Source organism: Carcharodon carcharias, chromosome 20 (genome assembly GCF_017639515.1).
Source record: "Carcharodon carcharias isolate sCarCar2 chromosome 20, sCarCar2.pri, whole genome shotgun sequence".
Lineage (NCBI taxonomy): Eukaryota > Metazoa > Chordata > Chondrichthyes > Lamniformes > Lamnidae > Carcharodon > Carcharodon carcharias.
This window is the reverse complement of record NC_054486.1, coordinates 102,490,947-102,515,591: the sequence shown is the minus strand read 5'-3', so window position 1 is coordinate 102,515,591 and position 24,645 is coordinate 102,490,947. Positions and strand designations below refer to the sequence as shown.

Genomic DNA, 24,645 nt, shown 5'->3' with positions numbered 1-24,645 from the left:
CTCCCCCCCCACCACCCCCACCCCCCCCACCAAAATCATGGTGGCCATGATTGTGAGATGACCACAGTTGCGGCCAATGTCTGTGCAGGCAAGGTAGTGGTCTGGCAGCTGTGCGAGGTATAAACATCAGCTTCCTTAAAAACTCCTCAGAGGACACCACCATCTTGAGGTGACCTCCCGCTCTCTCTCTCTCTCTCTCTCCTATCTACATTGGCAGCTCCTACTTCTGATGGTGGGCTGTTGATTCTCTCAGGACTGAAGGGCCTCCTATTGGCAATCCAGCCTTTGGGAGCCTGTCCCACTGTCCTTAATTGGACGGTGAGCATGCAACCCGAATTCTTCTCAGCTCCAAATGAAGGTAAATTCTTTACTTTCTCTTATACCGGAGTCCTCAAGATCCCCTGGGCCACTTGACAAACAGGACAGGTGATGACATTATCTGCACCAATGCTAAACTGACACAGTTCATAGTATCTAAAAAGCATTTGCTGAAAAAAGAGACATGCTATTGAAGCTTTTCAGCAGCACTTAAATTCTGCGCTACCAAACGACTATACAGCAAATGTTGTCGTATAAGGGTCTGGTACATATAGGGTTAATGTGGGTCTGATACAATACTGGCCACACAGTGATGTACTAGGGTATGTGACCCAGACCTAGGAGTCAATTGGTGTTGAACAGAGACAGGCTAATATTTAGACATGGAGATAGCTCCTTGCCTGCACCCTTTACTGCAGATATGTATATAGTTACGTATATAGTTACAAGTAGTTAATAAAGACTTGCTGTTAATACATAGAAGACTATGAAGACTTCTTTAATAGACACGTTCTGCAGCTAACATCATTACGACAGATGTGGGCATGAGCACTGGATAATGCCTGAATACCTCTCACTCATATGGCTGAGATCATGAATTGAGTAGAGAGATCGATCAAATCTGCCACCTGCCATTCTGTGGTCCTCCAGCATACTGAATTTCTGAAGTAAATACATGGCTCACTTTTATTCTGTCATGGTGAAAGAGCATGAAACAAAAGAAATTACTTTCTGAAGAAGTTAAATCGCACATACCTCTTTCACATGTTCTCCCCCAGTAGCCCATGCCTGTGCAGTCGCAGATGAACCGGTTCCAACCTTCCCTGCACACTGCGTTGTTCTTACAAGGATTGCTGTCACACTGTTTTATGCTCACACGTAAGCAAGATGGCTTGACCCCAGCAGCGTTCTGTTCCTCAGCCAACTGTCGGATATCCTTGCTCCTGCCATCAATAAACAAGTCCCTGATGCAGCCAACATAGCCGTAATTGAGCATGGCTGTCCACAGCTCCGTGGGCAAGATGGAACCCATTCTGTTGTCTGGCAGGCCTCCAAGGTACATGTCCCCCTCCAGGTCAAGAATCTCGCTATCTCCACTTGCCGTGAATGGGGTGCGTCGACTATTCACCGATATAGTACCTGCAAGAGAAAACCAGGTGACTTAGAAAATGTTAGTCCAACTTTGACCGAGTGAGTTATTTTGTGCCTGGAGCACGTATGGCAATTAGAAGCTTCTGTTTCTTAATATAGGTGAAATAATTGCTTTGGCTTCCTCCAATAGCTCAGTGTGCTAATGTGATATGACAGCACCTTTCAAACCTGCGATCTCTGCCACGTTGGAGGACAAGGGCAGCTGACACATGGAATCCCACCAGCTGCAAGTTCCCCTCCAAGCCGCATACCATCCTGACTTGGAACTGTATTGCTGTTCCTTCACTGTCGCTGGTTAAGAACCCCCCCTTCCTCACAGCACTGCAGACTTGTCGCCACCACCTTCTCAAAGGCAATTAGGGACGGGCAATAAATGCTGACCTTGTTAGCAACACTCTCATCCTGTGATTGAATAAAATCACACAGGCGAGAAGGGCACTGTCTAGAGAGTTAGCTAATCATAACCAGGACAGCAGAGAGTGAGAGCAGGAAGACACATTTATATAGCGCCTTTCATGTGATGTAGGCATTCCAAAGCACTCGGTGGCTAACAAAGTGCATTTCAAGCAGAGTCCTTATTGTAATGTTGTCAAATTGCACAGCAGAGTACCACAAGCAGCAAGACGACAAGCTGTTTTAAATGCTGGTTGGGGGGTCCATTTCGGTTCGGACACCGAGACACCTGTTCTGCGAATAGCATCATGGGATCATGGGAGCCACAATTGGTCTCAGCACCTCTGGGATAGCGAGTGAAAAATCAGCCAGCATTCCTTATTCAAAATGCTTTCGAGCAACTCCGGTTGGAATCCCACGTGTGTTAATATTAGGTGAGGAACAGGCCAGGCTTGACGGCTATAACAGCACAATCAAAGAGCCTGCTGACTGTTAAGGTTCAGACATGCCAAATGGGCTCTCAAGACAGGCATAGGAACAGAGGAGGGAGGAGTCCATTCAGCCCCTTCCACTATTCAATTAGATCATGGCTGACCCGGATCATTTTTTTAAAAATATTCTTTCTTGGGGATGTGGGCGTCACTGGCAAGGCCAGAATTTTTTGCCTATCCCGAATTGCAGTTAAAAGTCTGGCATTACATGTAGGCCATCCTCTCGAATGAAAGGGGAGAGGCTAAAAATACAGCGGAGCCTTAGAAAGGGAGGTGTCAAGAGGGAGGAAGGGACTTCAGGTGAATCAGTGAAAAGCACTGGAGAAAACCATTTCAAAGTGTCTTCACAGCTGAGCTAAGCTTACAGGTAATTTAACCTACCTATAATTTAAACAGGATGGATAATTAGGTTAAAAGCGAAAAAAAAGTCTAAAAATTAAATACCGAGGTTAGAGAAGAATGGAAGGACAAGTGGGGTGTCACACTGGGGATTGCACTTTAGGAAGGGTGTGAAGGCTTTAGAGAAGATGCGGAAAAGATTTACACAATCAATCCAGGGATGAGGTTCTTCAGTTATGTGGATAAATTGGAGAGGCTGTAGTTATTCTCCGTAGATAAAGTTGAGAGGAGATTTGACAGAGGTGTTTAAAATCATGAGGGGTTGAGACAGAGTGAAGGGAGAGAAACTGCCCCCATCGGCGGCAGAATCAAGAATCACAGGATTCCGATTCAAGATGATTCGAAAAAGAAGCAATGGCTGCATGGGGAAATGCTTCTTATATAGCGAGTGGTTCAGATCTGGAATGTTCTATCTGAGTGTGTAACTGAGGCAGACTCAATTGTGGCTTTCAAAAGGGAATTGGATAGGGACCTGAAGAGAGAAAATGTGCATGGCCATGGGAAAAGGATGAGGGGGGATTGGGACAAGCTAAACTTCCCCTGCAGAGAGCCAGCCTGGGCTCAATGGGCCGAATGACCTGCTTCTGAGCTGTAACTGTTCTATAATTCTATAATGGAGGTGTCTGTAGAGAGCAAGGCCATTCTGGACAACCACATGTGTAAGTAAGTCTCTGCATCTCGAGGATTTCCAGCTCAGAGTTGTTGATTTGGAGTCTTGAGGTGCTGATATTGCTGTGCATCATTGAGAGACACTTGGATCCAGGAGGCAGCCGCACCCCTTAATTCGGTAATGATACAGGTTTGGATAATGGTTCAGGTGGGGGTAGCTGCACGTCAGGCAGATAAAGGAATGCTGTAAGCACTGTCGGAGGAGCCTTGGCCTTGACCCTTATCCAAAGGGTCCGAGGTTTCTATTGCCTGTGTGGATGAGCATAAAGTCCGCAGGGTGAACGAGCAAACTGACCATGACATCATACTGGAACAGGAAACCACGAAAAGGCATGTGGTTGTGATAGGAGCCAGTATGGTCAGGGGGCTAGATACCTTTCTCTGTGGGCATAACCGGCAGTTCCGAAGGTTGTCTTGCCTGCCAGGTGACAGGGCCGAAGAGAGTTCGGGCAGGAGTTTCTGGTCCCAACACTGGCATTGTTGCGGGAAGGATGGGAAAATTTGAGGAGCTGTTAAAAGTGAACAGCTCTCAAAATTTTCCCATCCTGCCCATGGCAATGTCCACCGCTGGCGGGGCTGGAAGACCCCGGCCCTCCTCACAGCTGGAGAAGAACTTTTGAGTGGGAGGGGTAGGATCCAATTGTCTTGGTCCACAAAGGAAGAAATGACACAGGTAGAGCTAGGAATGACATTCTACTGAGACAGTGTGATGAGTTAAGATCAAAATTTCAAAACCTTCGAATCTCATGGGTAATATTCTTGGAATTATTATCATAGCCATACACTCTGGCCTAGGCACAAGCAGATTATAAGGCTAAATGTTCGGATGAATGAGTGGTGTCACACTTAGAGATCTGTTTCCGACCATATATCCACACCATCATTCAGACTGCCTGTGTAACATAACCTGACTCCGCCCACACCTCCAAGCTAATCTTCTGCTGAACCCTCATCCAGGCCTCTGTTACCTCTGGACTTGACTATTCAACACACCTCTGGATGACCTCCCACATTCTACCCTTTGTAAACTTGGTCATCCAAAACTCTGCTCTTCACATCCTCACATTAAAGCCTGTTCACCTGTCTTGTGCTCATTGACTTACATTGACTCCCAGTCAAACAATCAAACAATCAAATATTAACATTCTCATCCTTGTTTTCAAATTCTTCCATGCTCTCACTCCTCCCTATCTCTGCAATCTTTTCCAGCCCTACAACCCTCCAAGATAGGAGCTACTTTAATTCTGTCCTCTAGGGCATCCCTGATTTTAATTATACCCCACTATCAGAAGCCTTGTCTTAAGCTATCTAGATCCTAAGCTCTGAATTCCTTCCCTTCACCTCACTGCCTCTCTACCTTGCTCCTCAAAATTGTTTGACTAAGCTCTTGGGATGCTTTTACTGCAGTAAAGGTGTAATCTACATGCAAGTTGTTGTACAGAATGAAGGGTTTTTCCTCCTGAACTGAAACTAAATGAATCTTCTTCGGTTATTAATTTTTCAAGGTCAAAAAAGAACCTTAATAGATGCCTCGCCCCATCAACACCAGTTAAAGGAGTTTCTGATAATTCTCCTGAAGGGGGCAGTGGGTCAATACACCACCCAATAGGTAAAAAGACTGTGCTGAGTAAGACTAACCCAAACCAAATCGTGAAGTCCCCAGGGTCAATACCTCACCTGTGTTGAGCTGGCTGGTTTCTACTGAATAAGACAGGGACACCATAAATGATCTCAAACCCCTTGGACTGCACCTCTCTTGGGCATCATCTCTCTTGCTTCCTCTACTGTTGCGAAATTATCGGACTGCTTAGCTGACATTCAGTTCTGGATGAGAAGATACTTACTCTCCTATTGAGAAGACTGAAGCCATTGTTTTCAGTCACCGATCCAAAGCCCATTTCCAAGCCACTGACTCCATTCTGCTCTCAGGCAACTCTCTGAGACTGAACTAGACTATTCGTAAACTTGATGTCGCATCTGATCCCGAGATGAGCTTCTGACCTCATATCAGTTCCCTCGCTAAGAACGCCTACTTCCACCTGCCTGGGCCCTAAGCTCTGGAACTCCCTCCCTATCCCTCTCCACCTCACTAAGACAATCCTTAAAACCCACCTCTTTGACCGAGCTTTTAGCCATTTGCTCAAACATCTCATGTGGTTCAGTGTTTATTTTTTTTTATGATACAAGTTTGCTTGACTTCACCCCTGTCTCAACTCATCTGCTGCTGAAAACCTCATTCATCCTTCCCTTACTTCTACACTTGGCTATTCCAAGGCAGACTTGGCTGGCCTTCCACGTTCTACCCTTCATAAACCTGAGGTCTTCCAAAGTTTTACTGCCCGTGTCCTTACTTGTACCAAGTCCTGGTTACCTATTGCCCCTGTGCACCTTACTTGATATTGGTTCCCAGTCAAGCAATGCCTCAATTTGAAATTTGTCACCCTGGTTTTCAAATCCCTCCACAGCCTCATGTCCCTCTACTTCTGTAATCTTCACCAGCCCCATTGCCCTCCGAGATAGCTGTGCTCCTCTAATTCTATCCTCTTGAGAAATCCTAACTTTAATTGTTCTACCATTGGTTGACATATTTGCCTAGGTCCTAAGCTCTGGAATTCCCTCCCTATACATCTCCACCTCACTAAGACAATTCTTAAAACCCACCTCCTTGACCAAGCTTTGAGCTATTGGCTCAAACATCTCCTTACGTGGCTCAGTGTTTATGTTTGTTTTATAACACTCCTATGAAGGGTCTTGGGACATTCTATTGCACTAAAGGCACTATGTAAATACAAGTTGTTGGACTTGGTGGTGAAAAATAAACAGCTTTAGTCCCTCTTTGTTCTCAATATCCAATAACAGCTTGTTAGAAAGTGTGTATGCTTGTTCTTGTGTGCCTGTGATATTAAGTGAGCATGGCATCAGGCTAGGGTTTCCAGCTCTCATTAGATGTATTCCTGGAGGTTTCATCAGATGGCCTCAGTTCCACTTGTCCCACTCCAAAGGTCACATCATTGGTCACCCAACACTTCCATATCTCTTGGCCTTCCCATAGCGAACGGGAATAGAACAAACTCTTCATAACCCAAATGGGTGACTCCTGACAGTCATTCAAACAATCTTTTCTCCAGCCTTTCCAATATTTTTTATAACGAATAAACAGAAAATTTGAAATAAAAAAAAGGCCTGACGATTTGAGTCCAGGATTGCTTCACAGCAGCGTCCAGCAAAGGGGTGGGGAGGGGGTGGGGATGGGGTAAATCTTCACTTCCTGGTCACTTCAGGAAAATCCTGGGCAGTTGGCAACCCTACATCAGGCTCAGGTATGTAGCAGCCCCTTTTTGATCCAATGCTCAGGTAACTACATGAGACTCATTTTCTCGGCTAACGAATGACGAATAAGCATTCACATGAGGTTCCACATGGATCTATGGAGCTTTATGCTGACAACAGTTAATGCCTTCAGAGCAGAAAGAGAGAAAATTGGAGGGCACCACAATGTGAAGCCCAAGTTATTTTCATTTATTTTTCTGACAGGGAGGGTCATTATTTTAATCTTCTTTAATCCTGGTGAAAATATGGCACAGGTCAGAAATCATGTTAACAAGGAAGACTGATTTTAACATCACATGATGTTGCAAGTGTAAAACAAAATCCCATCCCACTACTAAGCTAGTAAGCTGTGCATTTATCAGAGTGCAGTCTTTGTTAATCCTCTGCCAAAGCTTACTGTTCACAGAATTGGTTTTTGCTGGGCCTTTGGAAAGGAAAATGTATTATTTTGTATTTAATTTTTTTTATTGATCTTGGCAAACTCCTCAACAGACACCGATATTTTGCTACCTTCCTTACCTGATCTACCGTCTCGTTGTATGTCCACGTGATACCATTCTCCGTCGTTCACCTTCCTGGTTGTGGATTTGATCTTGATCGCCCCAGAGCCCATGTCCAGCAGCAAGAACAGGTTCCCATCCAAGAGCTCAACAGCAAAAAAGTCTACTTTGGTTTTCTTCAGGCTCCGCAGGTCCTTCCTTTCCTGTGGCTTTCCATGCGTGAACAGAATGAGGCCACTGGGCTCAGACGTACGGAAATCGAACGAAATTGAGCCCATTTTCTTGGTGTTCCATTTTGGCAAGCTGATATACGCCTCTGGTGTCTCGAATGATATGGGGTCCAGGGTGGCGACATTCTCGCACGTGAACACAACATCACCGTGGATCTTCATTTTGGGATCCTTAATCCTCGCCAGGCGCGAGAGTTCTAGCCTGATGTCATTGTTTTTATAAACGACCTGTCAATCACAGCAAAGATAAAACACCACAAGGTCAGCTTTGGTTCAGCGGCAAATGTAAATGTTTTATTATCTGTGTAGGTTATCAGGTAGGTGAGGAATGAGAAGGCAGTGGCTCGTCACAGAAGGTTGTTGTCAGAACAAGGACACCTATCCAGAATTATAATGAAAATAAATAGGCAGTGTCAAAAGATTCAATCTATAGTCAAATGTTAATCTAAAACTGGTATTGGGGAGGTGCAAAATTCACAGTATAAATCAATTCCATTCATCACTAAACAGTGAAGTCCTGCTCAATTTGGCTGATTTACTGGTTGATTCTGACCACTGTTTATTGAACAGAAAGGTCCTACAGTGCTGAATTGGGAATTCAGAAACTGTATTTTGCAACAGAGAATCACAGAATAGTACTTTCAGTCTATCAAGTTTGTGGCAACTCTTTTGAACAGCAATCCAATTAGTCCCACTCCCTCCGCTTTCCCTATATCCCTGTAATTTTTCCCCCTTCCAGCTTTTATCCAATACCCTTTCGAATGCTACTACTGAATTTGTATCTACCATCCTATCAGGCAATGGATTCCAAATCCTTATCACCCGTTGCATAAAAGATGGTCTTCCTCATGCCGTCTCTGGTTCTTTGCCAATTAGCTTAAATCTGGACTCTCTGGTTATCAATCCTTCAGCCATCGGAAACAGTTTCTCCTTATTTACCCTATCTAAACCTCTCATGATTTTAAACACCTCCATCAAATCCTCTCTGCTTGATGGAGGATTACCAAAGCTTCTCTAATCTAATGGACTCACTATAATTTGAAATCAGTAATAAACAGGGGACTCTGGAAGAACGCTTTCACAAAACTGCATTCGTACCTTAAGTGGTTCTGGTGATGCATATTTGAGGCTATTCCCCTTATCTTCTCTGGCATCACCTCAGGAATTGAACCATCTTTTAGTTTTGTTTCAAGCACATTACAGATCAACTTTAGCTGTACTTCCAGTCCTGCATATGTGTGCGCATGCCTATGTGCTTGTTTTTACTACAAGTTCTCTTTGTTATGTTCCCACTTAAATGCCGTTAATTTGTCATTTCTGATGAAGCGTTAACTTCTTGTCTTTTCTCCACAGATGCCGATTGACCTTCTGCATTTCCAGCATTTTCTGTCTTGGTTTCAGATGACCAACACTTGAAGTGCTTTGCTTTTTATTTGCCCTCTCTTTTCACAAGCCACAATACACATCAGTCCCAACAATAGGGTTTGCCGACTCTGGACATACTTTGGAAGTGCCATTATGTGACCTCCTGCCCCCAACTGCCATGACCCCACCCCTGCACATTTGTCATTGGTCAGCTGACATGGTTGTCCTCACAGTACACCGTCTTCCTATACGATCAGAAAGCAAATAGATTATTCGCTACCCAATCGGATGATTCTTGACTATCAAACAGGTGTCTTTTTCCACCCCCCCCCCCACATGTCCAACATTTTTTTAAGTAATAAATGAAAATTCAAAGAATTTGTTTTTTTTTTAAAACAATGCCCTTATGATTTTTCCCTAGGGTCCTGGCAGCAGCAATGTCCTGGAGATTAATCTTTAATTTCTGGAGACTCCAGTACAATGTTGGAAGGTTGGCATCCCTCCCTAAGACCAATGACTATTTGGGGTATATATTATGAAACCCATACCTACAAAGAGCATATTAAACCAAAAGGAGCTGGCTTTTTGAGTTTGCTCCTTCTAAACAGGAGCCCGTCCTGTACTCTGAAATATGATACAAATAGACATTAGACATGAGCTTAGAGTATATAAACTGCAGTAGCACTGCACCACGTTAAATCATCTCAGCTACATAGTCAATGAGGACAAATGTAACTTCACGCTAAACAAGCTTTGTTCTGATAAGTCATCCTCACGTATTTTTGCGCTGCAACAGCATGCAAGCAGTGGATGGAATATTGATGCACTGGTGGAGATATCATCATTGTAATCTTGGCCACAGAATCCAATGACATTTGGTGCACAGTCAGTTCACAACATCCCTGGCTTTTTTTTTTTTGCTTTTGTTCAATTTGTCAGTTTTGCAGCTCAGGGCAACTTGAAGTTTCCAATGCATGGGCAAGCTCATCTCCTCCCAGCAGAGGGTCAACATTCCAGAACAAGAATCAATGATTAATTAGGCAAATTTATTCATACCAGAATATGAAATTGTGCATTACATCACTTTTGGTCCTCAGGCAGAACAATACGAGCAAAATTCATCCCCTAGTCTATAAACCCAAAAAATTAAACATCAAATCTACTTATCTATAAGTTACCTAGGGAAGTACCAATACCACTGCTCAGCGATACTGCGGAATGGTATAAGTGCTCCTGTGTCTGGATACTGTTGCCAAATCCTTTATCCTCACACTCCTGCTAAAGAACCTTTCACATTTAGTGTCACTGCCTCGACTTTTTAATGGCTCCAGTTCCTGAAGGTTTATTGCACAATCTCTTCCTCCATGTCCTTCTTCCTCAGGATTATAAAACCGTAGGACACCCCATCGCCATAAGTTAGCCATTTCTCCAAACATTTGCAGGCTTGTAAGAACCTTGCTGACACTGTACTGCTTACCATTTTTCATCATGTGCAGCTTTGGTCGTTGCTGCATTCAAGATCTTGGTCCTTTACCTAGAATTTTCTCTTTAAGATAAACCGTCATTTTGCACACCTCATCAAAGACACATTGATCCTGATTTTAACTGCCCTCAAGTGGCAGAAAATGGGAGGGAGGGCCAATTCAGAACATAGAACTTAGGAACAGGAGTCGGCCATTCTGCCCTTTGAGCTTGCTCCCCACCCCCCGTTCATGGCTGATTGGGTTGTGGTCTCAACTCTATTGTCTGTTGCCCATAATCCTTGACTACCTTGTCTATCGAAAATCTATCTAATTCAACCTTTAATACATTCAATGACTCAGCCTCCATTGCTATCTGGGGAAGAGAATTGCACAGACTAATGTCCCTCTGACAGTATCTACCCCATTAAGCCCTTTCAGGATCTTAGGTGTTTCAATAATATCATCTCTCATTCTTAAAAGCTCAAATGGGTATAGACCGAGCCTGTCAAACCACTTTTGAGCTTCTTTTAATGCAATTACATTGTTTTTCAAATAAGGGGACCAAAACTGCACACAGTATTCCAGACGTGGTCTCACCAAGACCCTGTACAAGTAAGTAAATGAATAAATAAAGAAGCCATAAAAGATCCATTTCCTGTGGAGGAAGACATGACCTTAAGATAAACCTTAGGCCTTCAAAAATCATCTTTCCCCTTCAGACTCTCAATGTATTTCATCATCTGTAAGACAAGGGTAGGAATGGTTGGGTACACCTATGACCCCACATCTCCTTTTGCTTTCAGTGTAATTACTTGTTGGTGTAGGATTATTTTAAAGTAAAAGAAAAACTTGCATTTATATAGCACCTTTCATTATATCAGGGTGCCTCAAAGTACTTCACAGCCACAAAATTTGTAACTGTTATTTCGTAGGAAATTTTTTTTCAACAATCGCTGATAGTTTCATACTTACTGAGATAGGATTTATATTAAAGATTTAATTAATTCAATTTAAATTCCACCAGCTGCCATGGTGAGATTTGAACCCATATCCCCCTGAGTTATTCTGAAACTCTTATTTTGTAGGAAATGCAGCAGTCAAATTGCACAAACTGCAATGTCATAATGGCCAGATAGTCTCTTATTTAATGGTTGGTTAAGGGGTTAAGGGATAAATATTGGCTGGGAAATCATGGAGAAACCCCCTACTCTTCTTTGAATAGTACTATGAAACCATTTACAGCAGATAGATGGGGCCTCAGTTTAATGACTCATCTGAAAGATGGCACTCATGAAACTCTATAGTTTCCTCAGTACTGATGTTAATGGTTTGTTAATTATATTGTTAAGATGCATAGGTGAAGGGCATTGTTTAATTAAGTGCTTGGAGTGCTTCTAAAGAAAAACTGAGAGACTGGTGGGCACTGTGAGTGCTGGAGAGCATCATCAGCCTCCAAACCAACATTGTAATTCAACAACTTTAGATCTTGAATTCCCTCCTCCATCCCCACCCCCTTTCCGTTTCTTCCCCCTTCCTTTTGTTTTTTTCCAATAATTTATATAGATTTTTCTTTTCCCACCTATTTCCATTATTTTTAAATCTTATATGCCCTGCTAGTCTTTCCACCCACCCACACTAGAGCTGTACCTTGAGTGCCCTGCCATTCATTCTTAATTAGCACATTCATTTAGATAATATCACCACCTTCAAAACCTCTTTGTTCCTTTGTCTGTGACATCTTTTGATTATCTGCTCCTATCACTGCTTGCTTGTCCCTACAACCACATCACCGCCGCCCCCCCCCACTTCTCTCCCCCCACACCACCACCACCGCCCCCCCCCCCACCCCCGACACCTTAAACCAGCTTATATTTCACCCCTCTCCTAATATTCACTCAGTTCTGTTGAAGGGTCATGAGGACTCGAAACATCAACTCTTCTTCTCTGCCGATTCTGCCAGACCTGCTGAGTTTTTCCAGGTAATTCTGTTTTTGTTTTGGATTTCCAGCATCCGCAGTTTTCTGTTTTTATCTCTGTGTTTAATTGTAATTGGATTAGCCAAGTTTCCTTCAAAAGTTTTGTCTTTTTGTTACGGTACTCCTTTATGGGCCTGTCAATGAGTTAGTTATTTAATTTGTTTATTTCTATTGGTACTCAAAAGCATATGAAAAGAGACTGCCAGCTCGCTGGGTGGTGGGGAGGCAGGGAGCAGACATGTTTAATGCTGCATTCTGCGAATAAACTGATAATCAAGAAAAGAATGAGTGTCCAACTTTATGCTTCACCAGCTGGTTTGGGATTGGAATAACACTGAGCTGGAGTCCCATCCTTGATTTTGTGGAGGCAAATTGAGTGGATGCATTTAAGAGGGAGCTGGATAAACAAATGGGGGAGAACGATGGAGTAGCAGCAGTAATGTGACTAGACTAGTAATCCAGAGCATTCTAGGGACATGGTTTCAAATCCTACCACGCCAGTTGGTGGAACTTAAAGTCAGTTAATAAAATCTGGAATTAAAAGCACATCTCAGTTATGCTGGCCATGTCAACTATCATTAATTATTGTAAAAACCCACCTGGTTCACTATTGTCTTTTAGGGAAGGAAATCTGCTGTCCTTACCTGGTCTGGCCTACATGTGACTCCAGAGTCACAGCAATGTGCTTGACTGCCCTTTAAAAGGGCCTTGCAAGCCACTCAGTTCATGGGCAATTAGGGATGGGCAACACATGCTGGCCTTGCCAGCGATGCCCACATCCCATCAAAAAAAGAATTTAAAATAAAACAAATTGAAGATTAGCCTGATAGGGTGAGACAAAGGGATGAGAGTGGGACCTGAACACTTGGCTTTTTGTCTTGGGAAAGAATGGTAACAACTCAGCCACCATGAAACCAGCAGTCAGGTTTTTTTGGTGGGGTGGGAGGCGGAGGTGGGGCTGAGTTGGCATTTTTGAAACTGTTCGTGAGTGTTCTCTAGCTTTCCAGGTTGGCTTGTATACAGGGAGATGAACAGAACTTCACTTCCAAACAAACAATAACTTGAAGCTCATTCATAACACTGCCATAGTTGAGTTATGAGTCTTTTCTGCTTGTGAAATAAGTTCCATACCCAATTACTGTGTGCTGTACTCTTTCATATAAACCACATAGGACCACATTCACAATCATTTCCTTACAATAACCTCTGGGGATAAATTACCTTTCTGCGTGACAGTATCAATCCATATTCGAGATGTGGGGAAGTGAGTTTATTGCACACACAAACCTTTATGCAGTGAGGTTAGCCCTGCTAAGATCATTGAACTCCAGTTTATTACTTTGTTTCTGCAATGCTCAATCATTTTGCCTGACAAGGGCCTTATACTCCTTCCAAAACTTAAAATTAACCGGAAAACCCTATCTCCTCCCCTAATTATTTTACAAGAATACACAATTTCCCCCCACTGTAACCCTACATGACCTTTACTCAAGCTCCTGATTTTTTCTTTCCCCTACTTTTACACAGAGCGTGCAGCAAGAAACAGCCCATTCTAACCAACAGGTTCCTGCAGTATTTACGCTCCACATGAACTTCCTCCCAACTCCCACATGAACCTCCTCCCAACTCCCACATGAGCTTCCTCCCAACTCTCTTCACCCAACCTTATCAACACAAACTTAATTTGTTGTGCTTTTTTAACTTGTGCTTAAATGCATCAGCGTTATTCACCTCAAATACTCCCTGTGGTTTACATTCTCACCAATCTCTAGGTAAAGAAGTTTTGTCTGAATTCTCTATTCAATTTATTGGTGACTCTCTTATATTTATGGGGCCTAGTTTTAGTCTCCCCCTCATGTAGAAACATCTTCTCTATAGCTATCTGAGCCCCACCCTAATTTTAAACACGTCTACCAGGTCACCCCGCAGCCTTCTCCTTTCTGGAGGGAAGGTTCCACAGCCCGCCAGTCGTTCCTGGAAAGTTGCACCCTCTTAGTTCTGGTATCATCTCGCAATCCATTTTTGTGTTTTGTCCAGTGCTTCTATATCCTTTTTGTAATTCAGGGACTAGAAACTGCTCCCAGTCGTCTGAGTCTGGAAATAAAACAAACTGCACACCTGTCATGAGTTGGATTGCCTCCTTTTTGATCTACAAAATCCAATTACTCTGTATCGCACAGAGCAAGAGACTATTCAGCCTATTGTGCCTGTTCTGGCTCTTTGGTACATCTATCAATTAGTTCCACTCCTCATAACCCTGTAAATTTTGCATTTTACAGATTTATCCAATCCCTCCTGCAGATTACTTTTGAATCTTTTTCTACCACCTTTTTTGTAGTATAAGGGTCTTCGGGTTAGTAACGGTTAATGTGGGACTGGGGAAGCAGTACCACCCACGTTATGATGCAGAGAGTCACATGATGGTAGATAGCGTGTAGTGAGATCCTGAGGGAAGTCAGCATGAAAATAGCACCTGGACAGGGCTTTACCTTGGAGGTGTGTATATGGTTGTGTGTTATCAATAAATGGTTTGTGTTCAGCCACACAAGCCTCCAAACAACCTTACAACACTTCCAGGAAAGGCATTCCAAATAACTCAGAATCACAGAACTGTTAGAGTGCAGGAGGCAGCCATTCAGCCCCCTGTGTCTGCACCGGCTCTCCAAATAAGCAATTCATCTAGTGCCATTCCTCTGCCTTCTCCCTGTATAAAAGAATGTTTCCTTATATCACTTCTGGTTCTTTAGTCAACCATCTCTAGTTACTCACCCTTCTGTTGTAGGAAAGTAGAACATCCCCAACTTCTTCAATCTCACCACAGAGCTGAAGACCTTCATCACTGGTACCATTCTAAGTGAATCTTTTCTGCACTCACTTTAAGGCTTGGGATCCTACCCGAAGTGTGATGTCCAGAACTGAACCCAATCCTTCAGCTGAGACGTGAATAGTATTTTGTAACAATTGAGCACAAGTTATTTTTCTTTTTAAATTCGTTTGCAGGATATGGGCATTGCCAGCAAAGCCAGTATTTACTGTCCGTCTCTAATTGAGAAGGTAGTGATGAGCTGCCTTCTTGAACAGCGACAGACATGTGGTGTAAGTACACCCAGAGTGCTGCGAGGGAGAGTGTTCCTAGATTTTGTCCCAAAAACAATGAAGGAACGGCGATACAGTTCCAAGTCAGGATAGTGTGTGGAACATGCAAGTGGAGAGTATTCTATCATACTCCTGATGTGTGCCTTGTAAATGATGGACAGGTTTTGGGAGTCAGGACGTGAGTTACTCGACACAGAATTCCCAGCCTCTGACCTACTCTTGTAACCACAATACTTATATAGCTAGTTCAGTTCAATTTCTGGTCAGTGGTAACTCCCTGGATGTTGATTGCGGAATTCAGTGATGGCAATGCCACTGAATGTCAAAGGGAGATGGTTAGAGTTTCCCTTGCTGGAATTGGTCATTGCCTGACACATGTGTGGCTTAGAATTTTACTTGTTACATTTGAGCCCAAGCCTGAACATTGTCCAGGTCTTGCTACATTCAGGCATGGGTTGTTTCAGTATTGGAGGGGTAATGAATCGAACTGAGCATTGTGCAATCATCAGGGAACATCCCCACTTCTGGCCTCATGATGAAAGGACGGTCATTGATGAAGCAGCTGAAGATGGTTGGGCAGAGGACACTACCCTGAGGAACTCCTGCAGTGATGTCCTGGGGACTGCAGATGGATGCACCGTCAAGAAGGCAGCTCACCACCACCTCCTCATGGGGAGCAAGTGCTGACCTTGCCAGCGACACCCACATCCCTTGAGGAAGAAAAAAATACTGCTTTTCTTCTATCTCACACATGGACGCTGCAATGCTACCCTCAACTATTGCATAACAGCTCAAGCTTTAGAAGGCTGTGACAGTTCATCGAAAGACTGTTGTCATTTTTCTGACAGGGCTGAGAGAAATTACTTGAGCTGTGCAATTTCAAAGGTAAAATAGTACTGCCCCAGAGGCAGTTGGTGTGATTTGTTTCCTCTTACAAAATCAGTCCCTGGTTAGCAGCTCTTGGAAGGTTCCTTCAGCTAACAGAATGCTCTTCAAATTATGGGAAAGATACAGACTTAAGGACATATCAGGCTATTATTTGCTTACAATTTGAATTTTCTATTTCTTTCTTACTGCTGGCTTTATTTCAATTCCTATCGGAATAGATTGGGTCAATAAACAATCTTAGCAGCCTCTTCAGGTAGACTAACATGAGTTATCTTCACATCTTTTAGGGATTAACTTGGTGCTGGAATCAGAAATCAACTTGAAATTGCCTGCAGTCTGAGAACATTAAGTTTCAGGCGAAGCTGATGTGCTCAGAATAGGAGACAATGATATCCTAGCGCAGAACGAAATTCATTTTAAACAAACAGACCCACCAAAGTAGCAATTCTGGAACGTGATTTAATTATTTCAGTTTGTCAGTATTAACCTTTTTTGACATTTATTAATGATCTGGACTTGAGTGTACAGGACATCATTTCAAAGTTTGCAGATGCCACAAAACTCCGATTGGTAGTAAGAGAGGTGATATCAACGACATGGTACAATTTTAAAGTGGGTGCAGGAACACAGAAATCTGAGGGTGTATATACACAAATCTTTGAGGGTAGCAGGTCAAGTTGAAAAGGCTATTTAATTGGGATTCTTAGCATTATTAATGGAGGTATAGTGTGCAATACAGGAACAGTAGCATAGTGGTAGTGTAACTGGATCTAGTAATCCAGACACCTGGACCAATGCTCCAGAGACATGAGTTCAAATCCAACCACGGCTGGTAGAATTTAAATTAAATTAATCAAAATAAATCAAATTAAAAACTAGTACCAGTAAGGGTATGTGTTTTAAAACTATCTGGTCCACTGAATGTCCTTTAGAGAAGGAAATGTACTACCCTACCCTGGTCTGGCCTACATGTGACTCCAAACTCACAGCGGGCTACTTTGTCCTGGATGATGTCGAGCTTCTCGAGTATTGATGGAGCTGCACTCATCCAGGATGGCAAGTGGAGAGTATTCCATCACACTCCTGACTTGTAGGTAGTGGACAGGCTTTGGGAGGTCACCCTAGTGAGTTACTCACTGTAGAATTCCCAGCCTCTGACCTACTCTTATAGCCACCTTTCATACAGATACGGTCCTCCACTCGATCAGGCTACAGTGGAAAAGAATGAATGGGGTGTGGGGCTATTTAACCTCTTCCCCACAGCCAACCCTGGAAACTAACCATTCTTCTTCTTCTGAGGCAATTCCTCAGGATCGAGGATGATTTGTTCCCATTCCAGACCGATGGGTACTGGGATGGCTGACTAAGTCCAGTGTGCGAAGAGCAGACTCTGCCACATATGAAGAGCTGGGCGGATGGGTTGCTTGTGGAGCTCATTTGGATGAGTGGAAGGTGCCTGTGCTTGATTTTTCTGTTAATGTGGGGGGTGGCTGTTGCACGTCAACTCGGTCTGAGCAGAGCAAGGCCTTGATCCAATGGCAAGAGGTTTCTGAGATAATCAAGGGCTGGCTCTACTGTTAGACATTAGCACAGACTGTACATGGTCATCCACTTTCACAACTGTTCTGCATGAGCTTCGGGAGATGCAACTCCAGTGGGGCTGACAGCCCTGGAAGATCATCCTGGATTCTCCAGGAATGGAGGTTAATCTCCAGGACCCTGCTGCGAGCAAACAGCAACTGGGGGAAAATACCAGGGGCATTAAAATAATTGTGCTTTTTATCATTTTCTTTGCTCACCATCACCCATTACCTATAACTGATATTGGAGTTGGGCTTGGGGTGGCCGAATGGGGTTTCCTTGTGAGGTTTCAGAGAAGCACACCCGCTCGGGTCTGGCTCACAAACACCCAAATATAAAGAAATAAAATTACATTCTGAGCTTCTTCTGGAGCCGGCTACACTTATTGGCAGATTAGCCTGGACGGGAAGCCACATTGCCTCAGGTGAAAATGATGGTCAGGCCCTGATGACATTATCAGAGCCCAGTTTGCACATTTAAAGAAATACCTCCCACCCTACTAAAAAGGGCAGCTTCAGATTACAACCTGTTGGGGACAACAGCAGGAGCAGAGTGGTTATCTCGCCGCAGCTATTATAACTGTTCTTCCTCCCGATTTCCACCGGGTGGCCAGAGTTAAAATTGGCCCTTGGGTGTCCAAACTGGAAGGTTGGGAATTCTCGAGAATTTTTTTTTCATTTTTCTTTTACTCTTTCATGGGATGTGGACATCACTGGCAACCCCAGCACACACTGCCCATCTCTAATCAGTGTTCCGCTACCTTCTTAAACTGCTGGTATCCATGTGGTGAAGGTGCACCCACAGTGCTCTTAGGGAGAGAGCTCCAGGACTTTGCTCCAGCGACAGTGAAAGAACAGCGCTATATATGGTTGGGGGACGTGGAAATCTGTGGAGCACAGGTCCTCAGCCGAAACGCTTATTAGCTTGATGGCCAGGAAATCATTATTTTGGAAACTTTGGCCCGGATTTTCACCACGAGGGAGGACCTCTCCGTCGTGGTGAAAATCCCAGGAATGGCTGAAATTTCGAAGGCCCGCCCCCGAATCCAGCATTTCCCCATCTTCACAAGGGCGGGGCTGGAGTTGGGCCGGGGTTCGCAACATGCCCAATTCACAGAGACAGCTGGCCATTTAGGTCACCAGCTACCTCCACTAGAGTGGGATTTTGGGAGAGCAGGAATGTAGAATCCGGAGTGTGCAGATTAAAACAGGTACGAGGAGGTCTGAACTTAGTGTATTCTTATGGATAGCAAGGGTACCCTTTTAAAGAGGTAAGGTGCCCCTTTGGATAGAGTTCCAGGACGCCGTTGGGATTGTTAAAAGTGAACATGATCATGCACTTTTTATGCACAAGCTCACTGGAACCGTAAGCTGTAAAAGAGATGTCCAGCTGTCCAGGAACTGACTGGCTGTCGAGTAAATGTTAAGGAGCTGTGCATCTGTTAAGTCTGACAAAGCAATCCAGGAAGTGTCAAAGCTGTCAAGGAACTGTCCAAGGATACTCGGTGAGTTGGCTTGTACAGGGTAAGGGCAAAGGGTGGTGGGGGTATGGGTTGGCATGAGTTGGCACTAAGTTGGCATGGGGCGTGAGGGGCCATTGGGGCTGGATAGAAGGGCACTAAGTTGGCATGGGGCGCAGGGGCCACAGAGAGTTGGGTGGGGACATGGGTCGGCATTAGTCGGTGTGTATTGGGCATAAGGATTGTGAGAGGGGTGAGGTCTGGAGGGATGTTTTTTGTTTTGTTTTTAATTTTTTTTTATTAATTTAAGTAAAGTGCCAGGGCACGGGGCGGACCTTCTACCCAGCCTGCCTCTGCGCCCGGTGGCCTGCAGGTTCATTCCGGGGTTGCCCGCCCTGACTCCTGTTTCAGCCCTGCCCACACCTCCCGACCGATAATCCCGCCCGCGGGGCGGCCATTTTGAAAGGTCGCGTGCACTGAGCCAGGGAGTCTCCTGATTCGACGAACCTGACCCGGGAACTAAAATCTGGCCCCTGTGCTTTGAGCGCTCGCTTGGGTGGAAAGAAATGGAAAAGCAGATTTGTTTTTAAAAAGGTGTATAAACTTGTAAATGTTGATGTTCACAGAGAGACTTAGGTGTACCCGTACAAGGAGAGCCAAAAGTTTAAAAGCCGGCACGCAGGTACGGCAAGCAATTAGAAAAGCAAATAACATGTTGGCTATTGCAAGGCAGGTGGAATATAAGAATGAAGAAGTTTTGCTAAATTGAACCAGGTTTCATTGACACCACACCCAGAATGCTGTGTCCAATTTGATCTCCATGTTTAAGAAAGGATATAAGCTAAATACTGCGGATGCTGGAAATCTGAAACAAAAATAAAAATAGCTGGAAAAACTCAGCAGGTCTGACAGCATCAGTGGAGAGGAGCACAGTTAACGTTTCGAGTCCGTTTGACTCTTCATCAGAACTCAGGAAATATAGAAATATAGATCTGTCCACATTCCGCAGGGATCATTCCCTCCGGGACACCCTGGTCCACTCCTCCATCACCCCCTACACCTCAACCCCCTCCCAAGGCACCTTCCCATGCAACCGCAGAAGGTGCAACACCTGCCCCTTCACTTCCCCTCTCCTCACCGTCCAAGGGCCCAAACACTCCTTTCAAGTGAAGCAGCACTTCACTTACACTTTCCTCAATTTAGTCTACTGCATTCGTTGCTCCCAACGCGGTTTCCTCTACATTGGAGAGACCAAACGCAGACTGGGTGATCGCTTTGCAGAACACCTTCGGTCTGTCCGCAAGCATGACCCAGACCTCCCTGTCGCTTGCCATTTCAACACTCCACCCTGCTCTCATGCCCACATGTCCATCGTTGGCCTGCTGCAATGTTCCAGTGAAGCTCAACGCAAACTGGAGGAACAGGACCTCATCTCCCGGCGAGATATATTACAGCCTTCCGGACATAACATCGAGTTCAACAACTTCAGATCATGAACTCTCTCTTCCATCCCCACCCCTTTTCCGATCCCCCTTTTTCCAATAATTTATATTTTTTAAACATATTTTTCTTTTCTCACCTATTTCCATTATTTTTAAATGTATTTCCATCCATTGTTCCATCTCCACCTTTTAGCCTATTTCAATCCCTTACCCCCACCCCAGCCCCACTAGGGCTATCTGTCACTTGCTCATCCTGCTTTCTACCCTTAATGTCACCATTAGCACATTCCTTAGATAATATCACCACCGTCAACACCCCTTTGTCCTTTTGTCTACGACATCTTTGGCAATCTCTCCTTTGCCTCCACCTATCACTGGCCCTCTATCCACCTCTACCTGTCCCACCCCCCTCAACCAGCTTATATTTCACCTCATTTCTATATTTCCTCAGTTCTGTTGAAGAGTCATACGGAGTCGAAACGTTAACTGTATTCCTCTCCGCAGATGCTGTCAAATCTGCTGAGTTTTTCCAGCTACTTTTATTTTTGTTTAAGAAAGGATATACTTGCATTGGAGGTGGTAAAGTGAAGGCTCACTGGATTTCGCCCTGGTGATCTTGAAACATTCAGGTCATGAGGGAGCTTGACCTGGTAGATACTGAGAGGTTGTTTCCCTTGGCTGGGGAATCTAGAACAAAGGGCACACAGTTTCAGGATAAGGGGCCGATTGTTTAGGGCTGAGATGAGGAGAAATTTCCTGGTAAAAGGGCTGTGAATCTTTGGAATTCTCTACCCCAGAGGGTTGTGGATGCAGGGTCATTGAATGTATTTAAGGCTGAATTAGGCAAAAGTTTGGTCTCTCAGGGAATCAACGGAGATGGGGAAGGGGCGGGAGAGTGGAGTTGAAGCCCATCAGCCATGATCATACTGAATGGTGGAGCAGGTTTGACAGTTTACTCCTGCTCCTATTTCTCATCTTCTCATGTTCATTGGCCAGCTGCCAAATTTACTGAGAGAGATCAAAGATGATGCTGGCACAGGGACCAGCCGAAATGAGTTTGGACTGCTTTGATGTCAATTCAGATACATCACTCAAGACACATTCAATGGCAGTCAGAAACTAAGCTAAGGATGAAACTTCCTATTCTCTCGTCCCTCGAAATGGAGAAGAATTTCACCTTTGTGAATCTACAACTGTTTTATCAATCTAAAGTGAAGGCATTTCAACTTTGCCTCAAATCAGTGCAACATATTCCCGACACATGATTTCTATCAAATTGCTTGCTCCATGCTATCCGTGTCTGCTCCATAGAGTTACAATTACACTTTGTTGTAACCAAGAACCTCTGCATCACCTTTAGGAGTGAATGAATGTCCTTAACAGAAAACCTGATTTATGGATTACTATCTGTGACTTTGAGGTGCAATAAACTTCAGCAACTATAAATTAGCAGGTCTGCTATAGTGTTGCTCATGGTCAGTAGGACAATATGCTTTTCTATATAACAAACGGTGCCTTATAAATGTACTGCATAACTCACAATGCATTATTCTGTTGTTAAGAGAGATCTGCAACTCTTTAACGCCACAAAGGCTGAATTTTATGAAGTAAGTGCAAGCACAGGTGACGAGGCGAGATTTTAGCTCGGGGTTCTCCTAAGCAGCCCATGTCATTTAGGCCAAACGTTGGCAGAAAACAAAGGGAGGTTTTTATCTATACGGTGCCCTTCATGGTCTCAGGACATCACAAAGAGCTTTGCAGGGATCGTAGAAATCAGCAGAAAAAATATCACGGATTTTTTGAATGTCACATTGATGGAATGTGACATTCTATCACACTCCCTGACTGCACAAACCTACCCGTGATAACGCAAATGAATGTTAGTGGAAGCTTGGAATGTAACTTGACCAGACCCTTTCCAAGGGCAATTTGCACCCAACTCCCTGATTGCACCCACAGAGGTAACATTCCAGATTGTTACTTTTTTTCATATGATTCTTTCTCAGGATGTGGGCGTCGCCGGCTAAGCCATCATTCTCATGGCCCGTCCCTAACTGCCCTTGTCAAGGCTGTGGTGGAGCTGCCTTCTAGACCCGCTGCCGTCCATATTTACCTGTGAGGAGGAGGCAAAAGTGCATCTGGGGATAGGGGGGCTTGAGTGGTGCATAAATTTTCCCAACTGTAAAATTTGAGTAACCGTAAAGTAGCTTGCCAGGGCATGAAAAGGTGGATCGACTCCATCAAACATAGAAGCAATCCCAAAACTGCAACCGTATGAAACAAAGGCAAATGTTCACTGTACCCGCCAGAGACTAGAATTAAAGAGGATGGTGAAGTCTGTTTCACTATTTTAAAAAAAAAGGTATGAGAGGATACAGTTGACATTGACAAACTCACAAACACCTGTAACTTTGAACGGATTTTATGTTTCGCATTTTCCAGAGACCATCAACATAAATCTCACTGAGTGATGTATTTACTGCTACGTCCAAGTACCTTGACTTTTGTGCCATAACATTTCATTATTTACTGGCAAATCTCCCCCAGTGTTGCGCAAAATCTAGGCTAGTGTTTTATGTAACATAATATATAATATATTGTGATAGGCATCTATTTATAGTAATTATTCAAACAGCATTTATGTCATTTACAGGGTTAGTACTTAAGGAATAGGAGCATGAGTGGGCCATTTGGCTCTGCATGCCCATTCAACAAGATCATGGCTGATCTGCTATCTCAACTCCACCTTCCTGTACTATCGCTTCATTCCCACAACCTCTCAAAATCTACTGACCTCTGTCGGGAATATGATGCAAGTGATTTTTTTTCTCTGCTGGAGTTCTACAATTATGTATATAATAGGCATTCATTACTGTTAAATGTTAGTTTGGCTCCGTGATTTATTTTAATTTAGTGGCAATTAATTCAATTTAAATTTGATTGCTCACCCTATTTAAAGCCCAGCATATAAAGGAAGATGGTAGAGAAGATATTCCAAGTTGCAGGATGGCTACTTGTAGATGTACTGGGGAATTGGAGAGAGAAGTGAGCGGGGGAGTGTGTCTATGGAGGAGATGGCTGGGTGCATGTGCTTCTTTTCAGGCAGCAAGAACAATGTTGCATTAAATGCTCAACTTATTCGTCAGGAGAAGGTGGCAATAGTTGGTCTTCTCCCAAACTTAATATTTTTGGGAGGATGACCTGGAGTTTGAGAGTGGGCATCAAGGGAAGTGAGATTGTTGGAAAAGGGATAACAGTGTCTAAGAAAAGAAGTGTTTGGGTAAAACTGGAATCATGGACGTTGTAGACACACAAGGGGAGAAAGGGGGACCTAGATGTGGCAATTGTACAAGGGTAGATTTAGACTGTGGTAGAGCTGGGGTGATACCAGCGGAATGTGGGGGAATTGGGAAGGGCATTTGCTAAGCGTGCAGGATTACAGAGTATCACTGAAGAGAGTTTTTTTCATCGATAAATGGTGGAGAGAGAGGTTGTGTAGCGGTTCTGTCATTGGACTAGTAATCCAGAAGCCTAGGCTAATCCTCTGGGACATGGGTTAAATTTAGTTAATAAATCTGGAATTGAAAACTAATTTCAGTAATGGTGAAACTTGTCGAATGTCGTAAAAACCCATCTGGTTCACCAATGTCCTTTAGGGGAGAAAATCTGCCACCCTTACCCGGACTGACTTACATGTGACTCCGGGCCCACAGCAGTGTGGCTGACTCTGAACTGCCCTCTGAAATGGCCTAGCAAGCCACCCAGTTCCAGGGCAATTAGGGATGGGTAACAAATGCTGGCCCTGCCAGCGATGCCCACATCCCATGGGAGGATAAATAAAACAAAAGCAATGGGGTGAAGATGCATGGGTGCTCAGTATGGTGGTGGGGGCA

At 44.0% G+C, this 24,645-nt stretch overlaps 1 protein-coding gene across 1 annotated transcript in view; it reads right to left on the bottom strand.

The window, feature by feature from the left end:
* nrxn3a (neurexin 3a) overlaps nt 1-24,645 on the bottom strand; it is a 1,735,226-nt gene that overhangs the window by 1,210,372 nt on the left and 500,209 nt on the right. The window contains exons 8-9 of the mRNA XM_041214454.1: nt 7,272-7,710; nt 1,075-1,458 (exon numbers count right to left, since the gene is read on the bottom strand). Of these exons, the coding sequence (XP_041070388.1) occupies nt 1,075-1,458; nt 7,272-7,710 (823 nt within the window). The remainder of the gene's footprint in view (nt 1-1,074; nt 1,459-7,271; nt 7,711-24,645) is intronic.